Raw genomic sequence first — 26,085 nt, forward strand, 5'->3', positions numbered from 1 at the left:
ACGCTTGTATTATTTCCATCCATGTGAAATTGCAACTACACGTTTTTAAAAACAATTTCGATGTGTTTAGTCTCTTGGAAACATAATATTTATATTTAGGTGTACCTGGCTTTGACAAGTTTACGAAAAGTTTAAAAAGCAATCAAGAGGACAACGTGGTTTCCCACGGGTTTTTATTGAAAACTTGCGCGAGCTCAGAGCTACAACTCTTTTGTTGTCTCGTAAAACGCGATACCCTTGTCAATTTCAAGTGGACTTAATAATCGCATCGGCGCGCCTCCAAATTTAAAATGATAAGGTTTAAGACAATTTGTGGCACACTGACACGACGAGTCACGCTACTGGCAACTGGACAACAAACACTACTTTAGCAAGAAAAAGATATTCCCAAGATTTTCCCTAACAATTTTGCCTCTGGAATAGTCGCTCTCGACTGTCTGGTAGATGAACCGTAGCATACTGAAATACCCTAAGTACTAGATAGTTAAAATTCACTCCAAAATACGTCCAGCGTGGTCGGTTTGAAATTCTTGAGTGGGCGACTGAAGATAAAACCATCATTCCTTAACCCCGGGACACGCATATGGCTGTGTTTGAACACACTGTATTTTGGATCTCAATCAACCACATCCGCTGAAAATTATTGTTTTATTGCGATATATTGAATACCATCCCTGGGGGTCAGTAAATATCTGTTAAGAGTTTTCGTTACGTGACGTTTCCGAAAGGAAAATGTTCAATTAATTTGAAAAGGACTAGTCAAAATTTGACTCTTAATCTTCTACTCAACTTCTAAGTAAAAAGTCCTTTATATTTTTTTCATGATTATGCATGCAAATTTGAAAATTCACTGATATGTGTTGACTGTACTTCAGCGCGATGTCTTGAGTGGTACGCGCCGAAATGATTATGTGAAACCATCACACTGCCAATCATAGGGTAAAACTTAAGCTAAATTATATGTCTGAATATTAATTGGAATGCTAATATTAACTGCCGTTTCATATCACCCATAATAAACTTAAAAAATAGCGATAAAATTAAAATGATTATATTTTCTTTGAAATATATTTTTCATGAAGTTTGTTATGAAGCGAACAAAACTTAACCTGAATTACTTTTCTTTTAATCAATATGTTGCAGCAGGTTGCTTTAAATTCGTGTTTCAAAAATAGCCAGACAAGATGTCTGAAAGCCGGGTTGTTCAGGAATATACCAAAACAAGTTTAACTTGAGCGACCTCGCGCAAACAAGGGAGGTTTCTTTCTGTAAAACATCGAGCCTCTACCTCTAAATTCTTGTTGATCTTCCTAATGCCGCCACGCTTTTTCGAGTGTATTATTAGGGCTATTAGTCCATCAGACAAAGTAGGTCATGTGATGTCCAGCTGCAAAGATGGAATGGTTGCTAAGTAATTTACCCTGAGGTGGTGGGCATACAATGGTTGAAACCTTTCATAACACTGAGTTTTTTATCTTTCTTGCCAGGTCTAAGTTGGATTATAGAAATAAAATATTCTCCCTTAACGTTTGCAAGGATTAGTCAGAATCTGGAATTAAAATTTCGATATAGCAGGTTGCTGTAATGTAAATTAATTTCCATGGTCAGTTGATAAACTAAATAAGCGTAATATTACACTTCGATTTATGTTTCAGTTTCTAACGAGGTGCAAATATGCAAAGGAAACTCAGTAATCAGTTATGAAATACTTGTTGATTTTTCACTTCAGTTTTGTCGGTGGTATTACAGCCCTTTTGTACTGAAACGCTAAGACGTTCCGTTTATATTGAACACAAGTGTGATCCATGCATTGTTTGAGAACAAAAACTTATTTGGTGAAGATTTTAAAGAGCTGTACGTGCAAACTTCCCGTAACGTCAAAAATGACAGTTTATTCACCGTGCAAGACAGACGGTGTGAGATTAAAGACTATTAAGAATGAATAAAAACGATGAAATTGTGCTTACTTCAATTGCAAGTATAAATTGCAAATATGAAAGAATAGACAATCTGAGCTGAACAATAAGCTAACGATCCTTCGAGAGGCTTAAATTGTACAAAAATTGAGCAGTAAACAAGTGGATGTTTTCAGATATAGTCTGGTCTGGAGAAGGTTTCTGAAAACAGCTAGCAATTCTTTGTAAACGAAGCGAAGTAAGGAATAATAGTATTTAGAAAATGGTTTTTCCGCCACGTGAAGTCACGTGAGTGCCTAATAAATTTTTATAACTTTTGTAAGACTATCTTCGAAGCGAAGGATCCTTCGAATCAAAAGCAGACACCATAGGGTTTATTGAATCACTTGCATTCACGTTAATATCTTTTTGTGAAAGAATGTTATGTTATGAAGCAGTTTCCCGGTGTGAAAGAAATCAAGTGTTGACTGGTTATTTCGTTCTTTCGTTGTAATTAATGTTTAACTTCTTGCGAACGCCACCGTGTTTACATGCGCTCATGCTAACCAAACGCGCGAAACGGCTGATCTTTCCATTCGATGCGAGAATCACACACTCTTCAATGAACAGATACTCCTGAAAGACAGTGAGCGATCCATCTGAATGAGCTCAAGCTCGGAGTAAAGGTAAATTTTCGAATTTAACGGCGCTTTTTGCTTCCTGTCGCATTGTGTTTGAATGAATTTGAAAACCGTACAATCGTCTCAAACTACCTTGTGTGTCCTGTTAATCGGGAACGAAAGAAAAAATACTAAAGGAGTTCACAGATTAGATCCAACAGTACAAAATGATTCTAAACATACCAATAACAGAGATCCAAACAAGTCCCCAAAAATTCGCCGTTCACACCACGTGGAATACGTACAAATCGATATCACAGTCGTTCCAGCCAAATATTCATTTACAATGCAACGTGCCAAACAATAGATCAAATCAACCGGGAACCAAGCAGCCAATCACGATCATTTTACTTACGAGCTTCTTTCTGTTTCCATTGCGCAACTAGTCGGTCAGGTTTTACCTGTATATTTATTTCACTTTCTACCTTTTTACCTTTTTCCAACGGTGCACTTACTCTCTGTATACACTAAGTGTTGGGTCTTGCGCGAAATTACAGAGGCAACGCTTCTGACCCGGAAAAAAGAAATGGATCGACATCCTTTTCCCGAAGGAACGAAGCTTAACCTTGCGTAAACGTGTTGTGAGCAAGTTCCTTTCATAGAGGAATGGATATCTAACAACAAATTGGTTCATTTTGGGTAATCTTTAAGCAAATTTGCCATAAAAATCATTTATGTTTGTCACTTTCGAACTTGAAAACTTTCGAAAGGGATTCTCAAGCTTGGTAGTTTGCCTCGGTGTTTAAATGAACACTGTCTGCCGCTTTGTCATTCATGCATTACTAATCATTTGTAGTAAGTGGTAAATCGCTTTTAGAATTTTAATTTCAAAACATATTCCATAATGGAATCGAGGCGTCAAAACGTTTGTTTCTGTTTCCACTAAAACTAACACAGACGCAAGTGATCGTATTCCCAATGCATTCAAATATTCACTCGGAGTCCTCGTATCTTCTTACAAAGACCAATAGTGCTTTTCAACGTAAACCTAGCTAATTACAATTCAGGGTTGATCGACGGTGGAGGTATACTCCGACAGAGCGGCGTGTAAATTGGCAGACTCTGTTTTTGACGATAAAATGACTCACACAAAGGTGTTCCACGCAGACGTAGACCTTTCATGAGATGCTTATTAACTAAGCAAGACTTTAAAAGAAAATGGTTTATAAATACAGCTGAGTTTCGCTAAAATGCGACGGACGTCTTATGCAAATCAACATTCTTTTTGTGCATCGTGGTTGCCACGTTTCCCGCCTTCTTTTCCCGCCAAAACAAGAAAGCCTGACACCCGCTGGTCTGTTTTTGTCTCTAGTTTACAAAAGGATTTAGGAATAGTAAACAGCTCGAAAAGCGGCGAAGACCGCCCGTAGAACCCTCTCATATTTATTATATAGCGATAGATTTCAGTTTGATATGTTTACCCCTCAGTTTGTATCCTTGATAATAAGGCAGCCTGAAGCTTAAAATACAAGTTAAATGCTTCGTCAAACGGTATATGAAAAAAAGAAATTGTGTAATTAGCCAGGCCATTTTTGCTTAATCCATGAGGTGAAAATGAAATATCTTTGAATTTTAAAAAGATCACAACAGAGTTGAAACAGAGGAAATTTCGGAGCAAAAGTGCTCACGCAAACTTGATTTCACTCGCTCGACAGGAGTTAGGTTTTGCAATCTTCTTCAATCTTTGTTTTTAAGACATTTCACTTGATAACAACTGAGAACGATCTATAGTTTACATATCTTTAACAAAATCACTCAAAGTAGCGTGATATTAACCTAATTATCTGGCGCAAGAGGATCATAATCTCTTGTCTGGCTGTGATAGTTTCATTATGGTATTCAGTCAAATTTTTATCAGTTAGAGGCCTTGCCTGCTGTCCTGATTTCCTGAGATATGATAGGGCCGTATGCTGAGCCTATGCGTGGTCCCGTAGTGGCTATTTGGTTCAACCGAAGTCGCCTTGAATCTCTGATACGCCTTAAGCGTAGCAAATCGATCAGCTGAAAGGAACGGAGGTTCGAAACAGGGTCGTAGCATGCATTTTTATTGGAGTACGCTTGCACGGAAGAGACATGCCCTCCAGGAAATAAGAAGCAGAAGAAATAGGGTGTGGAATAATGGAAATTTAGGCCCCGTCTACACTACGGAGGAACGTAAAAACGGCGTTTTCATTCTGAAAACGCATCAAATGTTTTCCGTCCACACTACGCCATAGGAATGTGAAAACGAAACACTCACCGGTCATTTTGGATTTGTTTTTGAGGAAAACTCGGTCATACAAATCACATGATTATCGTGACGTCATCGTTTTCGAAAAACTCCATTTTCAAAATGTTTTCCGTCCTCACCAAAACGCAAAGCCGGCGTTTTCAAATTCCTCCGGTTTGAAGAGCTCCGTTTTCGTGACGGATTAGTGTGGACGGAAGGCCTAACCGTAGAAATAAAGCTGCGTTTTTTAAATTTCTCCGGCGTAGCGTGGGCGGCCCAATTTCCCTTGTAGACAGGATAATGTTGATGATGATGACGATGGGGCGTGATGAGTGTGGACGGGGCCTTAGTGTTAAAACTTGGCAAAAATGTTAGACATTGAACTGTTCAGCGTGGCAGTCGTGTTATGATTTTTCCATAAATTTCGCAGTTTAATTATTTTCTCATGGCTAACTTTGACCAGGTCTTACTTCAGACAAAAATATGATAAACGTTGATAATACGTCTAAATAATGCTGCCGTGCAGCGCACCTCCACATGCCCGCAGATTCCATGATTGAAATCCCTAACCAGGTATCTCAAAACCTCTGAGGCTGATAATACAGTCGAACCTGTATTTAATAAGCGGCCACCTGTTAAGCGGCTACCCCCTGTTAAGCGGCCAGTTGTCAAAGTCCCGGACTTTTGTCAGTAAAATATTGTAAACAAAACGCCCACTAACTGGTCACCTCTATTAAGCGAAAACTGCCACCTCTATTAAACGACTGCTGCCACCTTTTGGTCGCCCCAATGAGGGTTTAGTTTTATTTATAGCCCTATTAAGCGGCCACCCAAAATTTTATACATGTAGTTTACCTTTTTTGGGGAAAAGCGATGACAGATAAGAGTCCGAAATAGAAAGTGACCATTGATAAGAACATTGAAACACACGTTTATTATCGTCTTCACGGGATTCCATATTGCCTGAAGCATGCTTGTATTTAAATAAATTGACATTTCTACTTGCTAAGCCTCATGCTAATTCCAGACGAACCCCTAGTAAGCGGCCACCTCCCATTTCCCCGAGGGTGGCTGTCTAATAGGAGTTCTATTGCATTTCAAAATAGTTTTGAAATTTTCCTCTGCATCTCACTCTAGAAACACTGCTTCGAAGGGTTAAGACGGCATTTAATAAAAGCCACAACTGTTACTCCCCATGGAAATGTAGTCTACGCAAAGAGCGGTCCAACCCGTTGATGAAAATAGTTTAACCTCCCTTGTTGTAATTAACAGATTTTTGTGTAAAATATGACTAACTTAGTTACTCACTAACTGTCCATTGCACCTACAGGCATGTAGGGCCAACTTAGACTTCGCTTAAATAATTGTTTTACTGTACTCAATTTCACACACACATTTGGTGCGCCCTGTTAAAGAAAAATAATAATAATAAAAAAAGAATTGCCAACTGCATGACTGCCCAATAATTAGCTCGGATCTAAAAACTATACATTTTTATAGCAATGCTGAGTCGAGTTAGTCCTACTCTGTTTTCCTGATGGTTTGTACAGTGTTGAGGTAAAAATTCCCTACTCTTTCGTGTTTTTCAAGTCAGTCAGCGTTTTCGAGAGTTTGTTTCTTGGTGGTGGACGATTCAAGCAAATCCCGCACAATCTCTGTGTCTCTCCTCCTCCTCGTGGTCATTCGTTGATATAATCGTAACAGGAACACCGCTGGTATGCATAAACAAGATGCGCAGATGAGGAAAGCAATTATGAAATAACACCAAGAGGGGTACTGCACGCTCTTTACATCACCCTGAAATAAATAAGTCACATTGACGATTAGCTGTACTTATTATTTAGCTTGTAATTAGCTCTCAGTCAACTATAGATTCTCATTTGAAGTTATCAATCAAATTCATCGAAGAACCTTCCGAGCGGAAAAACGTAATAATTAGCATGCGCGAGTTTTGGCCCCGCGCCTGTCTCTAAATTTGAAAACATGGCGGGAAAATTTCGTCGATCGTGTAAGCAAGGAGAAGTAGAAACTGAGAAATCTCAGTTGAAGATCTGACTATGAAACTGGACGTTTTCGGTGATATATGGAAGAAGCCTTTTCGAAGAAATAGCACTAGAATTCACAATTTTCAAATAACAATTACTGAATCGTACTGTCCTCACACAATCTGTTGTCATAAGACTTTGGCTTCTTCAGCACAGCTAGATCAAGTCAATTTACCTTATTTTGTCTCCACGCTGAATATGTAATTGGCTTCAATCCAATGTTTAGCAGACTGCAGACAAAAATCACCAGGACTATAGCTGGAGACACGTATCTCCATGTTATTTTCCAGTACAGACCAGGCCGCATTCGAAGCATGTACTCTATGTCATCATAAAACCTGGAAATTTAAGACACACTGTTTAAAGTTGGAAAAAAAGTCGTGTATTTCATTCAGTCTATCGTGATCAAAGCCCAAGTACATTTACATGAAAACATCACTGAAAATGTACACTAAATAAAGTATCGTGTTGTTGGAAGTTGTGTTTTGTTAGCCCAAAAACAGGCTGTTTTGATCTTCAAGACTGAATTTCACTTGTCTGTTCATAAGCAGAGCGGTCCCGAGGACGCGGTGCGTGAAAAAAGCACCCTCCCCTCTCCCTCTGGGTGTTTTTATTCAGTTGCGTATTCGGTTTCAATTGTGGCAAGGTTCTTTACCTCAAACACACGAAGAGAAACGAATATTCCTTGTGTTTTTACAAGGGGTATGACAGAACAAGTGTAACTCCTATTTAATGACCCTCCCATGTGCCAGTCCCCACCTGTTAGCGCCGTACACCCATGAAACTCCAACAAGTTCAAAGAAGCAGATAAACAGAAGCGGAAGTGTTCCTGTAAAGCTGTCAAACATCTGCAGCCAGTACTCCCCAGACCTCTGGCAGAACAGCAAACCAATCACCATGCATAGAAAACACGTGAGCCCTGGGGGATAGATTAAATCATTTCATCTGTTATTGTGTAATTGAGAAAATTACCTCATTGTGATTGGCTGAGAGCAGGCCAATTTATCGTCAATTTTCAATTTGCACTGCAGTGCAAATTGACGCGCGCTCTTTCATGATTTCACCAGTCATATAATAAATGAGTAATCGTATGAAGGTTCGCTCAATTAGTGATATTTGAAAATTCGTTCAAATTGCACGCGCCTAAAGACACGTGCAATTATCACTCGTAGTGGAAATCCTTAATTGCACTCGCATTTATAAGATTACCCTTACTTATGGCAACAAGCGCCGTGCCTAATGAGATAAATATTCCAGAACGAATATTCAAGAATCTTCGGAAAAGATATTTTTTTTTTACCATGTAATGCTAACAAACCATTGAAAAACTAACTAGAAATTAACCTGTAAGTATTTCCTTCCGCAGCGGAATCAACTTCTGATCGTGTAGTGAGTTAAGAACACCCTCCAGTATTCCAAACATACTGCCAAGACCAAGAGACAACAGCATGGAGAAGAACAACACTGACCACAGTGGCGACAGAGGCAGCTTGAGAATGGCTTCAGTAAAGGCAATGAATGTCAGACCAGGACCTTGAAAAGACTGAACGAAATGAAAAACAAATAAGATCAATGTTGGCAACGCTTTTGATCGTAACTGAATCAATCTGGGGAGCAAGCAATTCCTAGTTGACTGGGCCAGCATTTTCCTCGATCAACAGAGGTTGACGTGAGTGCAGTCTTATAATTAACATGTGTTTGTATTAGAACATTCAAGAAATCTTCAATAACTGAACGACTCGATGATACTGAATACCTAAAGGAAAAATATAAAAAGTAACGTAATTCGACGTTTCGATGTATCCAACATCATTATCAAGAATAAAAATCGTTGAATGTCAAAGTTGTTAAAAGAGTTGAGTTATGAATATCATTAGATGGCATTCCTGTGTGCGTGATAATTATGCTAATGAAATAGCTTCGCGCGAATCGAGTCAGATGGCACGTTCAATTATGGTTTGAGATCTTGTATAAACAACATTTCGTAAATAAGGCAGTCTAGTTTATTACGGCACTTTTTGAGGACCGAAAAATTGTCCGCGATAGTTGGTTTGTCGACTCCATTTTGTTTCACATCGTTTACTTTTAGGACCCGACTGAAATGGCACAAGCTCATAGAAATGTGGAGTTTACGCAAACAAGACAGGTCTTGGTCCTCTCCATGCATAAACTTCAGTCACATTATTTCCATCGAAACTGGAAAAAAGGTTACTTTAACTTTACACATTATCGCAAACAGGATTCGACCACTAGGAACTTGGAAAGACTGCTGCAACTTTTGCACTCCTACCTCAGAAAGCCAGTGTTCCAGATTATGACATTTTTTGTCAAGCGTCATTCCGGGAGGAAGATTTGTGTTGTTCACTCCTCCATATAACCTTAAGCATTCATCGTACGAGTCGTGTGCCTGTTTAATACAATGAAACAAATCAGCTCAGAATTTTTCTTGTTAGGCGACCTATACTAAAATGATTATTTTTTCATATAGGAAAAAAAGGACTTAGCTTTAATAGGAAGTATCGGCGATATCAGTTTTTAGCGGATAGTGCAAGGTGTACAGAAAAGAAGAAGAAATCATTTTGTGTAAATAAAGCATGAATTGTTAGACTACCTGAAAAACCAGATAAACACTCTGTTGAGAATTTGTAATTTTTTCTTACAACAAACTAGGCCCAAAAATATTTCTGTATCCAGTCCTGGAAATGGCTGCAACCTTTCCGCTACAATCAGTGACACAGCTGTATTCCTTTGTTGTTCAACAGCAGTTACAAATAGGCCTTTTTCGCTTGGGCGGTTTTCTATCCCATTACAGACCACATGATATTCTCTAGAGTATTGTTCTTTTATCCATCTAAAAATTAATTATTTATAAGCACACGACTACATGTATTAGAAAATTAGAAAGGAATTCTCAAGAGCCATTGCCCCATTTCACATGGTCTGAAATAGGGCAACGAACCGTCCAGTCGAAAAAGGTCTATTACCCTGGCGTGACACCAGTTGCAATGGCCCTGTTCTTCCAGAGGAGAGTTAGGTACTAAGGTCTTGTACTCGTGTACTATTTGGATCAACCGTTTCTGGTTGGTTGGGGTTTTTCGTGATCTAATGGGGAAAAACCGTTTTCAGTTGAATTGGTTTGGTTTATCAACTAAGTTTTCAACCGGCCTCAAACCAGGTTGAAACGGTTGAAACGGTTGAAAAAGCATTTGTGTGATTATGTCACGTGATTGTAGCTTGCCTAAGGACCAATCCCAGGTGTTAGCGGGTTTCACTTTTCCCGGTGGGAAAAGTGTTCTTTTGAGAAACGGCAACCGTATGAACCAAACCGATTGCGGTTGAAAAGGTTGATCCCAATAGAACACGACCTAAGAGAAAGAGAGATACCAACTGCATGTTTCTCGCGCACGTCACCACCTATTCTGATTGGTTAAGTTCATTACGCTATTTGCGGTGACAGTGAATGTCTTTGAGATTCGCGGATTAATATTTTAACATTACGGCAGTTGTTGAGAACACTAACCTACCTTAAAACCAAGAACGGAGAACACTACAACAGCTGCAAAGACTGACGTCAAGCTGTCAATTAAAGATACAAAGATGGCGTCTCGACGGCAGTTGTTATGTACTGGGTTGTAACTTGACATGGCGATAAGGGTTCCAAAACCGACACCAACAGAAAAGAACACTTGTGTAGCGGCCTCCAGCCATACTAAAGGAGAAGCTAGTCTAGAAAACTAACACGAACAAAATGAAATCAATGCACCTCCCTACTCCGGGATAGTTCAGATAGACAGGTTAATTTTCAAAAGAGTACTAGTTTTTAAGTAAAAGTAGAATATCTCTTGCCACACCTTTGATTACCTGAGGCTTAAACATGTGTATTATTCCATCCAATGACCCTTTCAATGTTACAGCTCTTCCAAAGAAAATAGCCAACACAACGTATGGCAGTGTAGCGGTCACATATACTGCCTGATGACAAAAAGGGAAAATAATACAGGTTCACTCCCGTACCAAGAAGGGATTATTGTCACTAACATAGAGTCTCGTCTAGTTTGTGAATGAAATTTTAGGATTACAGCGTATTACGTATACATGTATGCACGGACGAATACAGAATATAGGTAAACCCAGAGAGGAATTACTTTTTAAAATCATTTTAGACTAACGTTTTCTGAATTTTTTAGCCTCAGTTGGTTTTCGCACTGAAATTCTAATTTGACTTCGGGGATAGAGTCCAAGAGAAGCAAGAATACAAGGAAAAAGTGATTAATTTCGTTTGCTTTGTTTCGCTGGGCGAAGAAGATCTGAAATAAGAAATATATCACAGCTTACTCAGTCCTCTTAATCTCGCATTCAAACAAAGTCACTTCCAAGTAACATAGTCCTCAATAGTATTCCACAAGAACTTACAATCCGTGGGGTAACAGGCCGCGGTGAACTAGAAAACTTTAGGCGAATCTAAAAATAGCTCAGGATTGACGAGGAACCACTGTCCCCCTTATGTGATGCTCTCTCATTGTGTCTCGGCAGCGTACTTAACCAAAATTGTCATATCAAGAAGTAATAACATGCTATTCTATCGTGAGAATTGCTAGAACGTTACCTTCCCAGCTGACTGGACCCCACGGCTGACGAACAAGAACAGGACAATCCATGCCAGTAGCAGCACAAGGCAGAGATGCCATTGGAAATCACCCATTTCCTCGATAGAACTCGTCGCACCGAGAGCTTTAGTGTACCAGAAATACTGTGTGCGACCTGCTAGTTTGCATTCCTCGTTAACCGTGCAGTTCACTCCACTAGGACAAGAGGAATAGGGCAGAGGGTCTTGAAAAGACACAAAAAGGTAGTAAAAACACCAGCCAATGATCATGTTGTAGTACATGGAAATCAGAATACACACGACCACCGAAGCAAGCCCAACCCCACCCAGGTAGGGATGAATCGCCTTCCATACGCCGATGGGACCCTGGCGGACGCTTTGGCCAATGGCGAGTTCCAAGAAGAACAGCGGAATTCCGAGCAAGATCAGGCTGATGAAATACGGAATGAGAAATGCACCTGAAGAAATCAAAGGTGACACAGTGAAGTTAACTTCACAACACAACACGCGAGTGAGATAAGTTTTAAAGTGACCCGGTGACCATGAAAGTACAACAACGACTGTCCAGGCTCGGTCAATTTTGTATTTATCATATGGCCACCTCCGTCAGCGGGCAAGATGAACCGAACCCTGCGCTGTGAATGGCTACCCGAGCGGCCAAGATGGCGCTACCTTGCCCACTCGGGATTGCCCGCGGTGTGCCGTAAGTAAATAGTGTTCTTGCCCTATATAATTAATAATTTCTTTATTGACCAAGCTTGTCCGGTCAAAATGGCTGGATATTGGCCTCGTTCTTTTTTTTTCGTGTTTGCGGACATCGACTCTGTCTCGGTCCATAAAAACGTAAAACAAAGAACTTGGCCAATATCCAGCCGTCTTGACCGAACAAGCTTGGTCAATAACCCCTTTGACTACAAAACAAGCTTGTCGAGCCGAGAAACTCTACAGGTTTTTTGTGAGCGAAATTTGAGAAACTTGCCTCTGCCTTGTCAGTCGAGGATGGCAACTAGAGTAAATTTTAAAAGAACCGTTATGGGTCTCCTTTAAAACATAGAGAGAAAGAGTTCTGATCGCTTGTTAAAGGGAACAACCGCATTATACCGACGAAAAACGTCCTTCCTCGTTCAAGTAAGGTGTCGTGTGGGCACTTGATAAGCTCTTCAGTGCTTTTCCTCAACGAAGTCATTCTGAATCAGTAAAATAAATCACTACAATTTTTGTGTTTGTGAGGATAAAAGAGGCTAACTGGTTTTTTGTTGTTTCGTTTGTTTTCATCGTTTTGACCCGTAAGGTCCAGTCGATCTATTGTTACCAAGAGTTACCGTTTTGCAGGCGTAAAATTCGGATTCGTTGATTTGCCTTTTAGCTTCAGCGCTCGCTGCTAATATCATTTACCGCCGAATGCCAAGATGCCATTTTATCTTTTTCTTTTCGGTCATCGCAATTCGACAACTTTGAAGATAGAATTGTTTTCCGTCGGTTTTGCTCGTTGTTACAAACGAGCAATGCGGGAATCTTCAACTTTTGCTTACTCCTGTATGCCACTGACATTAGTGTATTCGTCGTTTACCGACATTTAGCAAAATTCTCCAAGTTAATATGTATTCTTACTTTCAGAATTCGCGGGGAACATTGTAAAAACATTTTCATAAGAAAAAATTACTGTTATATATCGTTACTGTTAGAGGATTCTAGTAGCTCGAAATTTATACAGTAAAAAGAAAAACAGAGTTACAAAAAAATATGTAATCATCAGGCTGGGCTTTATAAACATTGAATGTTACTTGATATTAAACTTGTGAGGTTAGATCCTTTAAAAGTGCACTAATTTCAGTTAAATACGGATATAAATTCGTGTCATTTTTTAATCCCCACAACAGGACGTCTTTTGCTTTCGCATTTTAAACACTTTATTGTTCGATACATGTGCTATCGTGAATAAACAAGCATTTATACTTCCAAAGATAGGAAATGGTATCTCAAAAGCACAGAAAAATAGACTGCAGTTGAGTGTCGAAAGGGACGAAGTTAGCCGTTACAGAATAGGATAATTTTGAAAATCTCGTTCTGATGTTAGAAAAGGGTCAAATTATTTTTTTTTGTTGTTTTCAACCGCGCGGTTGCCACAGTGTATTATGCGACTATCAAATGCTGTATCTATTCTTATCGCTTATTGTATGTCCAATTTTCACACGTTAAATTACAGAAAATTTTCTCTTACCTCCTCCATTTTTCTGGCACAAATAAGGAAATCTCCATAAATTTCCGAATCCAACAGCAAAGCCGATAGTGGCGAGAATATACTCAGCTTTGTTGCCCCATGTCCGGCGCCCTATAACTTCCATTTCGCTCGCCGTGTCCCTCTCCGAGTCATCACACTTGCCTTCTGTCGCTATTTCATCGTTATCACCCGTGGTTAGAGCCAGAGTTACCTGGCCGTCTTTTCGATTCTCTCTCGCCGTCATTTCCGCCAAGTTATAAGCGCGCGAGAACTGAAAAATACAACTTGCCTGCAGGCTGGCTTGTGGACAAAAGCTATCGACCCATGAATGAAAATAAATACAAACCGGTTTTTTTCAAATCCTAATAAACGGGTTTGACTGGTTGTAAAATCTGCTTATTTAGTAGAAAAATCACAGTTCTATGTTGTGTTCAAGGAATCGACGGTATTTAAGCGAGTGAAAAACTTTCCAGTCTGTTAAATAACGTGGAAACAATTTCAAAACATTTGCGTGCGTGTGGAGAGAGAGTTCACAACCGCGCCATGTGAGTCAACATTACATCAGCCAAATTGTATTGCATCGCTTTGTTCTACAGAGGCGCGTTTTGATGGAAATGTTGTCAACAATTTTTTTTTGTCTATTGTGAAGAGTACTTTACAAATTTGTTAATGTCGCCCTCACTGGAAAATAAGGCCAGAGTCGGACAGCTTACATCCATAGACCGAAAGAGACAACTTGCATACTTTCTACTCACGCAGCATAAAAAAATACAAGTTGAAACGAAGGAAATGAGTCTCTGTTTCCAATAGAAAGCGTTAATATTTGCTTTGATGGAATGTCAAGATTCTTCAGTTCAGGAAAGTCACTGATATGTCGGATTATGCAAATCCTTGGTAGACCGTTTGAAATAAATTAGCCGCTTGTGTGCATAGCGGGCCGGGAAAGTGTGAGCTTATAAACATAGGCCTATGTTCTTTTATATTGTCTCTCATTTCCTCTTGTTTCTTACAATTTTTCTAAATACTAAAGTAGAATGCATAGTGCAACGTGTTTAGCTTTATATTAACACAGATAATCCACACTGAATTATCTTCATTTTCGCCCTTGATGAGAAAAGCTAGGTCATTAAAACATGATGGAAGCTGTTATGAGTTACCCTAAGGTTTAAGGTTGAGCGGCAGGCAGCAGTAAAAGGAATTAACTAGCCCAATGATTATTTTATTCCACAACTGTTTTCCTATTGGAGGATAACAATGGGAATTTCGAAGTAAACAATAACATCATTAGTCAGAGCAATATTATGTGTTTTTACAATAGCGTTTTAACATGACGTCACAGGGCCATTCGATTGATGTTCTTACACTAATACTACTACTACTACTACTACTAATAATAATAATAATAGTAACAATAATGATAATGATAATGATAATGATAATAATAATTATAATAATAAAATGAGATTTTACTGTCACGCCAGTAAAATATAGTTAATGGAGCGTGACGTACGTTCTGAATGAGCCGTTCATGGCCGCATCACTTTCTATAGAGCTATTGTGCAGTTATATTCCAAAGGTCAACAAACTGTAAGCGTTATTGTAGCTAAACCTAAAACATTGTAGCTTTGTTATCTTCTGAACGTTATAACGTACCATAGCATTGGTGCAAAGCATTAAAGCACTATTCATGTTTAAGATGTTACACGTGTTAGGGTAAGCTGTTCGGTAGTACAGCCTTTTCTACTGGCTTATAAGCAGACGAACGTCTCCATATAAAAGCTCGGAAAACTGTTCAGAGTCCATTCTGAGTTCGTCTAAGCAACGTAGCTATTACTTATTGTAAATCTATCGTTTAATTTTTGTAAACCTTCCATGGCTCGCTCTCGCCGCTCGTCGAATACTGCTCGGGTCGTTACCAGAAGTGAGGACCTATCGAAGCTATCCAGCGAGGTCCTCAAACTCCTTCTTCAATCGCTGAATTTGCCCATAACAGGTTCCAAAGTGCAACTCCTCGCCCGGCTCAAGCGAGCATCGACGGGAAAGGCCAGTCAATCTAAACGAAGACCTGGTCGGCCTCAACGTACTCGTCACACGGCGAACAAAACATCCACGCAACAGCCGTCCACTACAGCCAGTGAAATCGACGCCACTCAAGGCCGGCGTCTCAGCATTCCGGAGGACAGCGCCCTCTCCGACCGCGCCTCGCTGTCTTCGATTGAGGACATGCTGCAGTCAGATACAGAGGAAGATCTCTTCCATACTAATCACTCTACCGATCAAAGAGACGCCCTCAGTCCAGCGCAGCGTTCTGCCATCGAGGACATTGTATCCTGGTCTGTACACAGCGCTCTGGACGCCGTTCGTACAAACAGCGCCTTCAGCCCAACGCCCTCCAGCCAAACTCTCGCAGCTTCGGGTATGGCGTCTCCTTTGGGTCTGTCGAGGCCAGTGGACCGTAATATGGAGGACAAAATACTCCGCGGTGAGTACGTTGATCTTGCCTTACTCTTACCTGACAACTTGTATCAGTCCCAGGCCCCTGAAATTCAGCTCCGCTTAGACGACTCGTCCTTAGGTCCCCTGGGTTCCCCGGTCACCATGGTTAGGAAAAGAAAACCCGTTATAGACTCTTTTCAGAAGTGGCTGGAGGCCTACATGGTGTACATGTTGGTCATTGTAACTGCCTATCCAAGACGGGCCCTTGAGCTGATTAAGTACCAGCAGATAATTAGTCGCGCGGTAACTAAATTCAAGGGTCTTGCTTGGCTTTCCTACGACCAGCAATTTCGTCGCCGTGCCTCTTCCAATTTGTCCCTTCAGTGGGACAAAGAAGACCTGGAGTTATGGACAGTGACCTTCTCAGGCCAAGCTAAGCCCCATTGCGGTATCTGCTCGAGTCCCTATCACGCTGAAGATGTCTGTCCTTCCGCTGACCCCTACAGAAAACAGCGTCGTTCCCAGACGGTGTGTTTTGACTTCAACAAGTCCTCTGGGTGCCGGCGCCGAAACTGCAGCTACCCGCACGTGTGCCGCCGCTGCTACTCAAACGGCCACACCGTCCAAGACTGCCCTCAGCAACAATTTAGTGGCCAAGCCCGGAACGCGGGAGTCCCCAGACCTAGTGAGCGAAGCAAGAAGTAAAGTGGAGCAGCAAAGGCGTCATCAGAAGCATTAGTATCCTCACCTATTGACATTTATCACTTAGATTTAGAATTAACTGATCATCCGGATCGTAATTTTGTCTTTAATTCGCTAAGTACGCTTAAAGAAGGCGCTCGTATTGGTTATTGTGGGCCGCGTTCAGCCCGGATTTCCCCCAATAGCACAATTAAACTCTATTTAGCAGCTGTTCGCAACCTCCATATCACTGCTGGGTACAGTGACCCTCTGAAGGGCAAGCTTCTTCTCCACAAGGTTTTACGCGGTATTCTCCGCTACCAAGGCGAACAGCGTATTCGCCGTCAACAGGTTACCCCTCAGGTTCTCTCGGCAATCCGTCCTGTTCTGCAATCATGGCTTAGCCCCCGGGATTTCTCCATGATCTGGGCCGCCTTCAATTTAGCCTTTTTCGCCTTCCTGCGATGCAGTGAATTTACCTACAACAGTGTTCGCAAATTAAGACCGCTTTTTGATCTTTCTACTGATTGTATAGCCTTTGATCCAACCCTGGCATGCCCGCAGCGCATGACGGTGCAGCTAAAATCTTCAAAAACAGATGTTTACAGGCGAGGGCAATCTCTCACCATCGCTCGCACTTCGTCCACCCTTTGCGCGGTGTCGGCTATGCGAGAGTACTTTCTCTTTGCACGGCCACAACAGGGTCCCTTATTTTACTTCCAGTCAGGTAATTTGCTTACTCGGAGATCGGTTTCGCACCTTCTACGGGACAGTTCGAGGGTCGCAGGTCTTCCTTACCAGAGTCTCAAGGGCCATAGCTTCCGCATAGGTGTTGCGTCGGTTGCCGCTGCTGCCGGCTTGCCAGACTGGCTTATTAAAGTCATGGGTCGCTGGTCCTCAGACTGTTACCAGCTTTATATAAGAACTCCTCAATCAGTCAGTAGCTCCCAGGATGGCTAACATTGTTGAACGTTTCTCGCCGAACTAGCTTCTCACCGGCTTCCATGGTTTAGGGGATGCATTGCCTTGCATGCATCAGTGGCGGTTAAGTCTGCGCAGCGACTTCCCCCAAGCTTGTTGTTTTTTCATCGCCTTTGAACATCGCTTGCTAACCGATACTCTTGTCCGATCCAGCACGTGCTGTCTGTCATTCAGCTCGTAGTGCTGGGGAGATAAGTGAGGTTGTTTTGTCACGCTATCGCCGGAAGTGGCATGGGCTAACCAAACGCAAGGCAGTGTTCCCCCATTAACGCCATCAACAGTTGTTTGTATTTGAGTAATAGCTCTGGTTCAATCTCAAGTCGCCACGGTTAACTTACTTTCGCTGGAACAACGACATTAACTTTATTTATTGAGGGTAGCACACAACAGTAATAACTGAAAAACCAGTGGCCCTCACATAAATATTTACAGAATAAAAAAGATGACAAGTTAAAAATTAAAAATTAAAAATATAGAAACTGATTCTCAAGTATGCAAGCTTATAAGGTTCGGTTGGTTTTTGATATGGGCAGGCATCATATTCCAGAGGCGGCTAGTCGATACTGAGAGAGACCTTCCACCCTCAGACTCCTGTTGAATTGGGGATACCATAGCTACGCCGTAGAAATTTGAAAACGCAGCTTTATTTATACAGTTAAACCCACCGTCCAAATACACTTATCCAGAGAAATTGTCCGCGAAAACGGAACTTTTCGAAAAAGCCCATCAAACCGGAGGGATTTGAAAACGTCGGCTTTGCAGTTTAGTTACGCAAAAATGGAGCTTTAGGAAACAATGACGTCACGATAATCATGTGACTAACCCTAACCCTCCAGGGGCCCTCCAGGGTACATTCAGACGTTTCTGCCGCCGGTAATTGTTGGGCTTCAAATTTCTCCAGCGTAGTGTATACGGACCTTAAACATTGACGTTTTTCTCCGTTGGCAAATGAGTTTGATCTTTTTATACCTTTCATTTCATTTTCCATTCACACTAGATTTCACGGACAAAGATCACAAGGACGATCACTGAAAACATAAGTGGTTTGCCGTTGCGAGTACAGATCAAGCAGAGCTTATTTTTGAGAATGAACAAACTTTGAATTCTGGAAAAGTTTGGTCCACGAAGCTAGCCAATCACGGTCGTCAATCACCATTATAATGTGTCCTTAAAGCTCCAAAGCCAGCTTTCCCTCGTGTCAAGACCCCTCCGGCTAAGAGAGACAGGCGGCTCTGGGGTCGAGAATCCAAGTTCCTCGCGCTAAGCCCCTCTAGCTGAAAGGAACAGACCCTTTGGGAACAAAAATGAGTGATTTGAACAAAAATTCTGGGACCCAGTTTCTCTCTTTCTTAGTGTCATAATATTGCGCTAGAAATGTAAAACACACCTACATTTAATTTTATGGAGATTGCATCATTTCGGCTTTGTCTCAAATCGTTTTCAATTTCAACAGCTCCGCTTGAGTTCATTTCTGGTTCATTGTACGCCATCTTGTAAGACGTAGAAGGTGTGCCATTTCTATTTATAAACGTACGCTATATCTACTCCAGAATTAATAGTTTCGTTTTCTTTTCATAAAAAGCTCAAATCGTTTGACTGCTTTTTAATAACGCCCACAGTTTGAACTTGAGTTGCCCGTGTCTTTAGAAGCCAATATAACAGCACTTGAGGGCAGGACGCCTAGGAGCCTTTCTTCCTTTCGTGTGGTTTAATCAACAGTTCCTCATGATCATCACTGCTGGTAGCAGCGAAATTAAGTGGAATAGACGAGACTTGGATTCAATATTTTCCTCTAAACAGGTAATAAATATGATATAAACCTGATATTTGCTTACGATTCTCATGTTAACATGACGAGGCAAGAACGCTAACGAAGAAAACAATTTTTTCATTGTTGAAGCAGGAAATCTGTTAACAGCGATTGTATTGTATTAATAAAGTTTTCGTTTTTACCATAGAAACCTTAATTTTTCACTGATTATTAAGGTGAAGGCATAGGAAACGCAAACAGGTGAGTGCAGTTAAATGATTTAGTAACAAAGTTAAGGGACAAAGTCATCTTAATTGAACACACGCGCAGATAGTGGGGAAGAACTAGACGGAAATTTTAGTGCAGAGGCTAAGCAACAGAAAGAACTTTGTTTACTTCTCTGCGGAATTTCTTCACGCCAGAATTGATGACATAAAACATCACAACAGCTGTTACAAAGACAGCGCTATCTAAACTGATACAAAAACTACAGCAAATCAAATCTGAACTGAAAGTTTTGAAGAGGTGAAATAAGAAGATGCCGATAAAAAAAATTAAAAAGCCAGTTGTAAACGAAATGAGCCACACACGAAATGTATCTTTTAATCTATAAAATTTGCTTCCTCTATATTAGCACTGGCTTTATATTGAAGTGCCTGCGCGACCACCCTAACCTTACATTTACATTTAGGAATAGAAGAAAAGTGTTGCACGCGAGTGGCTTGAAAAATTTTCTAATTAGTTTGAAATATTTTTGGTTGATTCTGATGGGATCCATTTGAATTAACCAATAAAAACAGCGGAAGTTCAAGGAGTCATATAATAATGACCAGCATTAGTGTTCCTTGTTACATCGGTTTGCGTCAACAACCCTGACACAATTAAGATTAAAACAAAACCCATAAAAAAATCTGTCAAACCTAATCGTGTAAGCAAAAAACGTTGTCGCCTGTCAAATATACTCTCACGAAATGGCGAAATGACAAAAAAAAGTGAGTATATCGAGAGCATATCATGTCATTAACACAAAAGGAGATCGTCTCCGGTTTTTTTGTTTATTTTGTTTAGTTCACTTTGCCCGAAAAATGCCATTTCTTCCGAAGATCAGGAAGTTGAAAAAGGCTATTCGATATCTTCTCTCTTCAAACTAGTAAAGAAAATTTAAAAACTGACGTTAAGACTTTCATAGCAACCCGCAACAGAGTTTCCACTCTATATTGATTCTCGGGCGAGAGTATGCTTTCGGGAGTGATCGTGGCGAATCGAAAACTCGTCGGAGAGTGCGATAACCAGCAACTGTTCGGATCCTTAAATGTATCCATAGAAGAATGAAAAGTAATCAGAGAAACTTATTGACGTTAGGCTTTTACAGATGTTTCTTTTATAGCAACTTTAATTTTGGTTTTAGAGTTAATTACTAAATTTGCACGTACCTGATACCTGAATTCAATCGCGACAAGAAATGGTGTTAGCGCATAAGTGACAAATATTAAAGCTTCGGTTATCGTGAAAACCCAAATATTGTGAGAAAGTACAGAACACAACCACCTGGGATTTTTAATTTTAGTACATTTTAATCCTTGTCAATATGAAGATGTCATGTTGGTGTACATACTGAAATAAATCAAGTTTTATTAAATTAAGTATCGATCAAATATTCTTCAGCACATCGAATATCCTTTAGCGAGAATTCAGGCACAATTAAACCAACATAATACGGGAGGTTCTAATCACAACTCGCCCTGTTTTATTATTAATTAGGCGAGAAAAGAATAGAAAATTATTTCGGTTTACATGCAATCGTCAATTCCGGTCGTATAGCGGTTAATCTCCCTACTGTTCTTCTTATGTCAAAGTCGCGAAAATTCAATCAGGTCTTGACAAAATTGAACGCGATACAGATTAAAATTTTCAATTTTCAATTTAACTTGATAGTTGAAGATAAGAGAAGCAATTTTGGTATAAAAACTTAAGACGCGGTCCTGTTTATATTTGTACGACGAAATTATTGAAAATCCACGAAACGTGACATTTGATCGCTGTACCTTCAGAGGAAGAAGGAAAGAAGAGTTTTAATCAAAGGCGCAACAAAAGCAAGAAAAACAATAGGATAAGAGTTTTAAACTGAAATAATATCTTTCTTTTTTGTTTTGTTTTACATGTAAGACGTTAAGAAGGTCAACTTCCAGTGGTTTAAAATGTCGTCGGGTAAAGAAGTCCTCACGCTTAACAACGCACAGAGAAACAATGTTATTATAGCCATCGAAGCAACCGCCCTGATTTTGGTGGACATCACAGCCTTGATCGGTAATGCTCTAGTTTTTGCCGTTGCCTACAGAAATCGCAGGCGCCACACCATCACGGATCTCCTTATCGTGGCTCTGTCCCTAACAGATCTGCTTGTGGCGGTGACGGTGATGCCGCTGTCAGCTGGAAGTCTCATCTCTGGAGTCTGGCTATACAACCGATCCGTCTGTCTTTTCCAAGGATTCTGCATTATAACCTTCGCTACCGCATCCCTCAACACATTATCTGTGATTGCAGTGAACCGGTATTTCTGTGTCGTGAGACCCAACGACTACCGAACCGTATTTTCCATGAAGAAAACGCTGGGATACATAGCGCTTGTCTGGTTGCTTGCTTGCAGTTTTTCCACCTCGCCGCTTGTGTTCGGAAGAGAAGACTACGCCTTCCAACCCGGAAAAGTCCTGTGCGTTTATCCCTTTGAAATCAACATCGCCTACACCGTGTGCCTGGATATTCTCTTCATCGGAATTCCGACAACAGCTATTTGTTTCTGCTACTGGCGCGTTTTTAAGACGGTACGGGGGCGAAACCGTGTCATGACAGCCAACGACGACGAGTTAACGTCTAGAGTTCACGTACAAGATGCGAACATCACCAAAACACTTCTCTTCGTCCTGGTTGGATTTGCTTTTTGTTGGCTCCCAGTATTAGTGATGGACACGATTGACGTGGTGACAGGTGCGCTCATTCTCCCGCGCCAACTCTACCTGTTCTATACTTTCATGGTTTTCTTGTCCTCTACCATAAACCCATTCATCTACGCACTTGTTAACAAGAGATTCAGAAGGGAATACTGGAAGATTTTGCGGCGACTGTGCTGTGCCCGCCGTCACTTTCACGTCGCATCGGTAGGATCGTCGATAAACTAGTTTTTAACTCGGATTGAAAGCTTAAGAGGTTTTATTTATGAAAGTGACTTCATAGGCCTGTTTGCATTCTGTTTTGAAGAGGAAGGCCGTGAGTGAATTAAGGATAAAAAGTCACTATCGTTTTGGAGCTTAGAGGTGCGGCACCTTGAAATTCATGAGGATTGCACCGCGTTTAAACTTTTCTGTAAATAACAACTCGGTGCATGGTGTAATCAATCTTGGTCTTAAGTAGCGAGTTTGTGATTTAGCTTAAAGAAAACTACAAGCAAGGGTGAGGATAGTATGTTTCATAGCTTTATAAAAACTAGACGCGTTCAGACAGTAAGTGCGCTGACTGTACAGTGGAACGGAATGCGTCCGTAAACGTTTATAAAAACCGCACCCAAAGCTAAAATTTGAGAACCTTTTTGTAACTGTTACACCCGCTTATTTCTTTATAATTTTCGATTTGTAACAATACCTTTGTAAGATAAGATTCCTATCAGATCTTTCTCTTGATTGAGTTACAAGAAACTTTAATCAAAGATCGCGAGCAAGATACATTTTACATGTAAATGGGCGGAAAATATATCTGTAACATGAACCCGCTAAATATTGTTTATTAAAGACTGATAAAATTATACATTGTCAGACCCTTACCTGATTTGTTGTGGAGTTTAATCGCAACAATGCACAGGAGAGAGGGTTTTTAGATCTACGTTTACCGCAAGCGACAAACGGCGACGGGTCACGTGACCAGACCCAGAGGTCACGTTTGAGGTTTTCGACTCGCGTTCCGAACGTTAATAACAGGTAGATTTTCACGTAAGTCATTCATCTCAAGCTTTATTGCCTTGAAATTTATTACATACCACGTAAAAATGCTGGAATCGAATAAAGTAACAATTTTTCTACGAATTCGTTGTAATTTTTAACCAAACAAGCAATTACCCAGCCTTTTGTTGTTGTTTGTAGAAAGGCACTGATGCTACTACAATGTTCCCTAATTCTTATTTTTACCCTAGCCAATTATAATTTGGGGAATTACAGTTTATGAACCAAGGTAATATCTCACCTTGAATCCAAGAATGGAGAAAATAACGATTGAAGCAAATATGGGGGTACCACAGTTAATAGTGGACACCAGAATGGCGTCTCTCTTGTAGTTGTTGTGCACGTCATTGTAACTCGACATTGCGATAAGCCCTCCAACTGCTAACCCCAAGGAATAAAAGATCTGTGTTGCCGCTTCTAACCAAACTTGAGGATCGGCTAGCTTTTCAAACTGGAAAAAAAAAACAGAGGAAAAATGGAAAAACAACCACGTAGATATCAAATAAAATCGTACAGGGTGTTAACATGACATGAGGTTTATAATACAGGAGTCAGCCAATAAGGGGGCGTTACTGGCATATTTTTAATTTTGTCCCTATGAATTATTTGGTAAATAAGCCATGCTGATAGAACAGCATACCAAGAGTTGTGACGAGTTTACGCATGGCAGCGCATTGTTTATACCTTATGTAAAATAACAGAAATTTCAATGTGGTTTACCGGAATAAAATTGAATAGCTATTGACCAATCATATCACGCGAATTCCGATTTTTTTGTCACTATACCATATCTTAACCGCGTAAGTGATGATACTTTTTTTTCAGTCCCGTTACTTGTAATTATTTTTAGTGATTTAGCAATTTCTTGCTTTTGCAATTGAGAAAGACTGCACTTTACTATTCTGTATACTTGAATCTCTTCTTATCAGCGGACTGTGTAAAAACAACGCGCATATATACCATTGGAAATTGCAACACTCGCCTTTGGAATTACGATAGATAAATTCTCCTCTTTCCATGTTTGTACATCTTGCTACTTATTGCTCGGTGAGCCAAACTAACGCGTGCAAATGTTATCTCCTTAGAAATTTTCCTCTCGTTCCCTTACAAGTGTTACCTCAGGTGTAAACATATGTTTGATGCCATCTCCAGAGCCTGGTAAACTGAAGCCGCGACCAAAGAAGATGAGAAGGTAGCGGTAAAGTAGACAGCCTGAAAACAAGCAAGAAATTTGATCACATTTTTGTGGTAGCATACGTGTAAGCTTCTTCCATTTGCTTTAGTTCATAGGAGACCTGTGCAAGTGTCGTCCATTTTTGATAAAATATGAAGCACATGTACCCCAAATATGTCTTCACAGCGTTCGAACCCCAGTCAAACGTCTCCTGAGTGCTTTCAGCCCAGTTCCTCCGATGACGTCACTAGAAGCTCGACCCAGATCCCACTTTGCGAGGCCGTGGCCGCAGAAATTTTAAACGCTTGTAGAAAAGTGGGGATTTTATCAATTGAGATAATTTTTGCGCTGAAGTAATTGGGAAAACTAGTTCATTTTATTAAAGGAAAATCAAAATAAAATTGGGGGTTAGTTGCACTTTTAAAAAGCAAAGAGTCTCCAATACTTTTAGTTGCAGGAGTTCGGTTAGCTGGCAGCAGCGTGGTCTCTCCACGGACTTCCTATTTTGTCTTGGGTTTGCCGGAGACCGCAAAAAAGGATTTACTGCAGAGGATTTGAAAAAAGCTTGAACGCAAGGAGGTGGCCTTGGGAAAAGACAGAAAAGAAAAACAACTCGTTACAAAAAAAAACATATACGTCTGTGGACAGACAAGGAGCCGCGCAAAAACTTGACTCATTTGACTTGACCCTCCTCCCCACCACCCCCCACCCCCGAAGAAAAATACAAGAGGGGCTTTGTATCCTGATTGTAAGAAAAACTAAAGGTTGGCTTTGACAATCACCTTTCCCGCAGATTCCACTCCTCGCATCATGCACAGGAACACCACAATCTACGAAAGCAACAACACCAGGCATAAATGCAACCTACAACAAAACCATTGCTGTGGTCGTTGAATTACATACCTCCACCATTTTTCTGGCACAAATACGGGAATCGCCAGACATTTCCAAGGCCAACAGCAAATCCTACAGTAGCCAGCATGTATTCCAGTTTATTGCCCCATCCCTTTTTTTTCCCTTCTTCGACATCCACTTGCGATTCACTTTCCGTGTTGCCTTTCGTATCTTGGCCAGCTATGGCATGTTCGTCGTTCGATGGGGAAGTCACCGTGACGGTAATTTGTCCGTTTTGTTCGCTTTTCTCTGTCATTTTCCTAGCACTCTTGCGGTACGTTCGGTGCAAGCTGCTGGATCTGCCACCCCTCGAGTGTCAGCTCAGTGTTAATATTTAATATATTAAACCTGGACAGTAACCATGCCGACTACCCCTGCTTCAAGAGCATCGAATTTCCAAAACAATCATCGAAACGCGCAGAACAAAAGTGTGCTTCAGTTGCTTCCAATTTACAATCGAATTTACAATCTTCAACGAGTCTTGAGAAACAGAAAACGACACTGACCCTGATACTAAACGTCAA

General features: G+C 40.6%; 4 protein-coding genes and 1 long non-coding RNA gene across 6 annotated transcripts in view; 3 read left to right on the plus strand and 2 right to left on the minus strand.

Annotated features, from left to right (window-relative positions):
* Positions 1-4,537, minus strand: part of LOC110047038 (sodium-dependent neutral amino acid transporter B(0)AT1-like) — a 24,739-nt gene extending 20,202 nt beyond the window's left edge. The window contains exon 1 of one of the 2 annotated variants that reach the window (XM_089273630.1): positions 4,447-4,537. The gene's annotated coding sequence lies outside the window, so the exon portion shown is untranslated. Of the gene's footprint in view, positions 1-2,758; positions 2,865-4,446 lie in introns of those variants that run through there. The other variant, XM_020752765.2, reaches the window with a different exon arrangement.
* Positions 1-8,682, plus strand: part of LOC149118837 (uncharacterized) — a 21,450-nt gene extending 12,768 nt beyond the window's left edge. Inside the window, exon 3 of the long non-coding RNA XR_016202038.1 lies at positions 8,196-8,682. This is a non-coding gene — a long non-coding RNA (uncharacterized LOC149118837). The remainder of the gene's footprint in view (positions 1-8,195) is intronic.
* Positions 5,704-15,116, minus strand: LOC110047039 (sodium-dependent neutral amino acid transporter B(0)AT1-like). Its single transcript, XM_020752767.2, has 9 exons — positions 13,657-15,116; positions 11,436-11,893; positions 10,691-10,801; positions 10,354-10,563; positions 9,120-9,236; positions 8,174-8,372; positions 7,589-7,748; positions 7,005-7,167; positions 5,704-6,581 (listed from the first exon to the last, which is right to left on the minus strand). The coding sequence occupies exons 1-9, from the start codon at positions 13,898-13,900 to the stop codon at positions 6,375-6,377; spliced, it is 1,869 nt and encodes a 622-aa protein (XP_020608426.1). The 5' UTR covers positions 13,901-15,116; the 3' UTR covers positions 5,704-6,374.
* A 284-nt stretch (positions 15,117-15,400) lies between these two features.
* Positions 15,401-18,028, plus strand: LOC149118838 (uncharacterized). Its single transcript, XM_089273643.1, has one exon. The coding sequence runs from the start codon at positions 15,529-15,531 to the stop codon at positions 16,795-16,797; it is 1,269 nt and encodes a 422-aa protein (XP_089129769.1). The 5' UTR covers positions 15,401-15,528; the 3' UTR covers positions 16,798-18,028.
* A 291-nt stretch (positions 18,029-18,319) lies between these two features.
* Positions 18,320-23,882, plus strand: LOC110047040 (melatonin receptor type 1A-like). The gene is made up of 3 exons (XM_020752769.2): positions 18,320-19,554; positions 19,713-19,765; positions 21,671-23,882. The coding sequence occupies exon 3, from the start codon at positions 21,703-21,705 to the stop codon at positions 22,678-22,680; it is 978 nt and encodes a 325-aa protein (XP_020608428.1). The 5' UTR covers positions 18,320-19,554; positions 19,713-19,765; positions 21,671-21,702; the 3' UTR covers positions 22,681-23,882.
* Positions 23,883-26,085: the final 2,203 nt, after the last annotated feature.

The sequence above is a fragment of the Orbicella faveolata genome, unplaced genomic scaffold (assembly GCF_042242905.1).
Source record: "Orbicella faveolata isolate gen_17 unplaced genomic scaffold, um_ofav_v1 contig_1, whole genome shotgun sequence".
NCBI classification, from domain to species: domain Eukaryota; kingdom Metazoa; phylum Cnidaria; class Anthozoa; order Scleractinia; family Merulinidae; genus Orbicella; species Orbicella faveolata.